The following is a 5,570-nucleotide window of genomic DNA, read 5'->3' on the forward strand; positions in this document are numbered from 1 at the left end:
CTAATATTGAAGTAGTAATGAATATAAGATCTTAAGAAAAGTATGCTTAACTTGGCAAATAAACTAAGTAGTACAACTACTTCTTAGTTTATTTGTTAAGTGTTTGAGACAAGTAATTTTTATGACTTGAAATCATTTTTAGGTGATCAATCTAAAAAGAGCATTAAGTACTTCTCAAACAAATAAAATTAACCAAAGCACCAACTTGAATGATTAAAATTCAAACTTTTGTAAATTAAGAAGAAGTAGAAATTACATAACTTTATTAAAAAAAAATGTTAGGAGCATGAGCTATCCATCCAAGGATTGGATGCTTTTGAGTTCCAAATGAGAGTACAAAATTGATTTTTGCATCTCATTTGCCTTCTCCTTTTCTCCTCTTGAATTTTAAACTAAAATTACAAACTTACTTGAAAATAAAGCTCTAAAATACTAAGAAATTAAGAGAGAACTTTAGGTAGGATTTATAGTGAGTGACTTGTTAATTTCAAGTGGTGTTGGCCTCTTTGCTCGAATGAATTGGTCTCTATTTATAGAATTTGTTTCTGGACCGCTGAGCTGCTTGGTTGGACCGCTAAGTAGCTGACCAAACCCGTCAGCATGGGTTTGGTCCCTTGATCAAGTAGCTTAGTCACCTCCTTGTGCTTGACTCATCAAAGCTAGTTTTGGGCTATGAAACCAGCTATTGTGAGCTACTTCGAAAAAGCCTATGGTGGGCTACTTGAGGTGAGGTCATGGGTGACTTCATGATTTTGCTTGTTGGTTAAGTCAAGTCTGGGTGCACACCGCTCAGCGCACCTGTTTTACCGCTAAGCTGCTTGTGCAGCAGCTTTGACTATGTTGACTGGGACGCGACCTGGTGCTTGATGATTTGGTCAGGAGTTTGGTTCTCCACTAAGCTGCTTGGTTTGACCGCTAAGCTGCTTATTCAGAAGCTTGGGCATGTGCCAAGCTTGTTTCTGACCTTGTCAATTGGAGATCTGACCGTGCCAGGACTAGGCTGGTCCTAGGATGAGCGACCAAGCAGGTCCACTCAGTTGCTTGCTTGAGCAGCTTGATCCAGGTCAAGCTAGTGTCCAGGTCAGCTCAGCGGGCTTGGTCCTACAAAACACATCAAAAAAAGAAATGCACATACAAATATACAAGATTGTGATATTTTATACAAAAAATATTGTTTTAAGTTGGTTTTTCTCAATTATGTTTAAGATAAGTGCCATAAAAGTGTATGAAATTTAGGTATGTTTAGCACTTATCAACCGAACTACTTCCTTATGGAAGGTTGGTAAAGAATAAATAAATAAATAAAGCTATAAATAGTTAGTTGCAGAATTTAAATGACAGAAAATAAATGTTAGTTGTGAAAATGTAAATGACTAAAAATAAAAGTTAGTAGTTAGATCACTCATTATGACCGTGTATTATTCATTTTCACAAAGATACAGTTTATGAATTAATTTGCACTTTGATTCAAGGTTTCTTTATTTGTCAACAAATAAAATTTATAAGTTAACACTTTACTATTTTACATTTGCATCTCTTTCAAGATTCAATTGTAGTATAATATAGGGTTATGTCGAACCACATGGAATTGCATAATAGAAGAAAATCATATAGACATATTATAGCAAAATAAAGATTAAACACTTTTTTTCTTCTGATTTTTGTGTTATGTTGCATAAAAGGTAACAAAGAAACATAAACTAATATTCACAAAATCTTGAGGAGAAAATTGGTTTGAAATATGGAATTATTTCTAGACTCAAATGGTTTTGAAAAACATGAACAAGTTTTGTGTTATACTTTCGGTTAATTCCACGCACCATTTCTAAATCCTTCATCTAGTGTCCTCGAATGATAAGATGATTTTCAAACCTTATGTAATACACTAAATGATAGTTAGGTGCCACTTGTAGGAGTAGGCGGTCACAACTTGAATGTATTGATTTCGAAAGATGATACAAAAGAAATTCATAAAGAATCACATTAAGAACTTCATAATGAATGAAAACTTAACCAAAAGTAATAACTTGAATGTATTGATTTCGAATGATGATATAAAAGAAGAGAAGGAATAACATTACACCATAATCCAAATCAATCTTTAGGAGCATGAGCCATCTATCGAAGGATGAGATGCTTTTGGATCCAAATGAGATTACAAAATTATGTTTTTGTATCACATTTTCCATCTCCTTTCTCTTCTTGAACTCTAAGTAAAATTTACAAGAAATTACCTAGAACAAGATTACAACTGAGACTAGAATTTCTAGAGAGAAGAAGTGAAAAAGAAGAATGAAGGATGAATGTGAAATGAAGTGTTTAAGTGTTATGTGATCTCCAAATGGATGGAATGGGGGCCTTATTTATAGGAAACCAGGTCACCGTCTGACTCACCTACTTGCCCATGCTAGGCGCACCAAACCCTTCAATATGGGTTTGGTCCATGACCAAGTAGCTTAGTCATCTGCTTGGTATTGACTCACCAAAGCTACTTGTGAGCTACTTGACCAGGCTATTATGGGCTACTCTGAAAAGTGCTCAGGGGCCTTGTGAAGTAAGGTCATGCATGATGCGAAGTTTTCTTGGTGGCTAAGTCAACTTGACCCGTTTCTGGGTCTAGCCTTCCTAGCTGCTAACTTGTCCATGTTGAGTTGCCTGCTTCAGAAGCTTGTCCTACTTTAGCTAGGTGTGTGGTTCTAGCTGGGCGGTCCCAAGGTGCACGCTGAGCTGCATGCTTCAGAAGGTTGGCTTGTGCCAGGCTTGAGTCTGGTCGTGGAAAGCTTGTGCCTGACCGAGCCTTGTTGGTGCCAGGTCAGTTGGGCGATGCTGAATGTCCATGTCAGACTGCTTAGTGAGCAACTTCATGTGTGCATCAAAATGGTTTATGTGGACACCTCATTGCTTGACTATATATATATAATATATATTTATTCGTTTTCTTCTCTTCATTTTTCCTAGAAACTTTACACAAAGATTTGGAAAAGAAGTGGACAAAAGTATAAAATCATAATATGACAATTTATCTAAAAAGTGTTGAATTAAGTTGGTTTTGCATGATTTGCACAAGATAAGTGCCATGCAAAGTGTATGAAAATTAGATATTTTTGGCACTTATCAGATGGACAAGTCATTCAACTCTCTACTACGTGTCCTAGCTTTAGATTTGATTGCTCCAGACATTCTACTCTGAAATGATACTATGAGAATCAACATGATAAGGGTCCATGTTAAGATAATTGTGTTTGTATATGTGGTTGCATACCATAGAAAAAGTAATTTATATTTTAAATCCTACAGATATTAGTCTAGTTTACTACTTTAGGCATATATTTTGTGAGAACACATGAATGTTCATAACAAGGAAAGAATGAAATAAAAGAGAAATTGTAAATTTCTTATTTTTTCTGTATATATTTTAATTCTTAAAAATTATTTTCTTTTAAAGACATTTTTATCACCAAGGACCTTCTTTTCGATTGGCAAGGGTTTTACTTATAACTCGTTAATAAATAATATGCATGTACTTTTGTAATTAACTTAATTTTGGGCTATTAGAGATGTCACAACCCTAATGAATCTCAATTGTGAAGTCGGGTTAGCTTTTATTATATGACAATATTATTTTCTTAGTTTTGATGTATGTTTTAATTACTACTGTTTTTATCATTAATGATATCTCCAAATAATGTAATTTAACCCAAATTCAGCTTATTAACTCAGAATTGACCAAAGCAATAGTCAATATCTAAGAAGGTGACGCTAAATTATCTTTGACAGCTAGACTCGTTATTTGTTATTATAAATCATTTTGTCTACGCATTATTTCTTCTTCTTTTTAATTTATCTTCTTTGAAAATCATTTAATTACATGTTTTACAACATTTATTTTTATTACACAATAATAATTTATATATATATAAATTTAATTATTTTTTCGAAAATAATAAATGTTTTGTCTTGATAAGTAAATAAATTATAGTAACTAAGTAAATAATAATTAATTAAAAAATTAAAATTATTTAAATAATAAAAAGAGTGAATTACAATAACACTCCCTATGTTTTAGTGAAATTATACAAATCATATTTTTTTGTATGTACGGAAATTACCCCAAATTTATATACATACATTATTCTAATTATCCATGCTAGGGAGATAAGTATGATATTCTAAATAGAAAAGGTGATGAATATAATTAAGCTAAACAAAATATGATATATCGTGGTGTTATGAGTCGGCTAGATAGGTTCCTCTTATCAGCAGGGTGGTTCTTGAATTGGCCAGACACAACACAATGGGCATTCAATAGAGATTTCTCTTATCATTGTCCGATTGTCTTGAGGTAGAGGAAGATAGAAAAAGGTCTGGTTCCTTTCCGGTTGAACAATTGTTGGATTCAACATAAGGGTTTTGCATTCCTGGTTTCAAAAGCGTGGAATGAAGTTGTGGTTTCCGGGAGGAAGGCTTACACTGTGAAGGAAAAATTGAAGTATTTAAAAGAAGCTTTAAAGGTGTGGAATAAGGTGACTTTTGGATTTTTGGATACTAATTTGGCTAAATTGTCTATGGATATTCAAGAACTAGGTATCTTGGGTGAGAGTTTGGTATTGGATTCAGATCAACTATCTCTTTGCAAGAAGCTTTTGATTGAGTGGTGGAAAATAACAAATTTGAGGGATAACTTATTGAGGCAAAAGTCGAGGAGTAAGTGGTTGAAGGAGGGGGATGCAAATACTAGCTATTTTCATGCTTGCATTAATAATCGAAGGCAGAGAAATCAAATCATGGGAGTTTGGATTAACGAGGTGTGGCTTGGGGAAGACTCAATTTTGACGAATGGGATAAACAATTACTTTAAAAACCTATTCTCCATGGGGCCTATGATTAAACTAACATTGGACGGGGTCAAGTTTTCCAAGTTGAGTGCTAATCAACTTCATGATCTGGATGCGGTTTTTTTGGAAGGGGGAATTAAAAGGGCGGTTTGGAGCTGTGTAGGGGATAAGAGTCCTGGTCTAGATGGCTTTAACTTCAGATTCTTCTAGGATTTCTGGGAGGTGGTTAAAGAGGATATTATTCTTTTTATCCAAGAATTCCATGCAAATGGCAAGATCCCTAAAGGTTTGAGTTCTTTGTTTATTGCTTTGATTCCAAAGATGAAGAATCCGAATAAAATCTAGGACTACAAGCCGATTTCTCTAGTTGGATCGTTGTATAAAATCCTTTCAATGATTTTGGCTGGTAGACTAAAAGGTGTTACGAGCTCTTTAATCTCTCATTCTCAATCAACTTTTGTTCACGATAGATATATTTTGGATGTAGTTGTGGTGATTAATGAGGTAATCCATTCGGAAAATTCAAATAGGGATGACTGTATCTTATTTAAGGTTGACTTTAAGAAGGCTTGTGACTCGGTGGATTGGACTTTCCTAGACTACATGCTTAGTCGGTTTGGGTTCTCAACTAAATGGAGGAATTGGATGAATGCTTGTCTTTCCTCGACATCCATGTTTGTTTTGATTAATGGAAGTCCAGTGAAGCAATTCTATGTTTCAAGAGGTATTAGACAG

General features: G+C 34.2%; 1 protein-coding gene across 1 annotated transcript; it reads left to right on the forward strand.

Moving 5' to 3' along the window:
- Positions 1,012-5,045, forward strand: LOC109330899. The gene is made up of 2 exons (XM_019565167.1): positions 1,012-1,080; positions 4,347-5,045. Exons 1-2 carry the CDS (start codon positions 1,012-1,014, stop codon positions 5,043-5,045), a joined length of 768 nt encoding a protein of 255 aa, XP_019420712.1.

Source organism: Lupinus angustifolius, chromosome LG17 (assembly GCF_001865875.1).
Source record: "Lupinus angustifolius cultivar Tanjil chromosome LG17, LupAngTanjil_v1.0, whole genome shotgun sequence".
Taxonomy (NCBI): domain Eukaryota; kingdom Viridiplantae; phylum Streptophyta; class Magnoliopsida; order Fabales; family Fabaceae; genus Lupinus; species Lupinus angustifolius.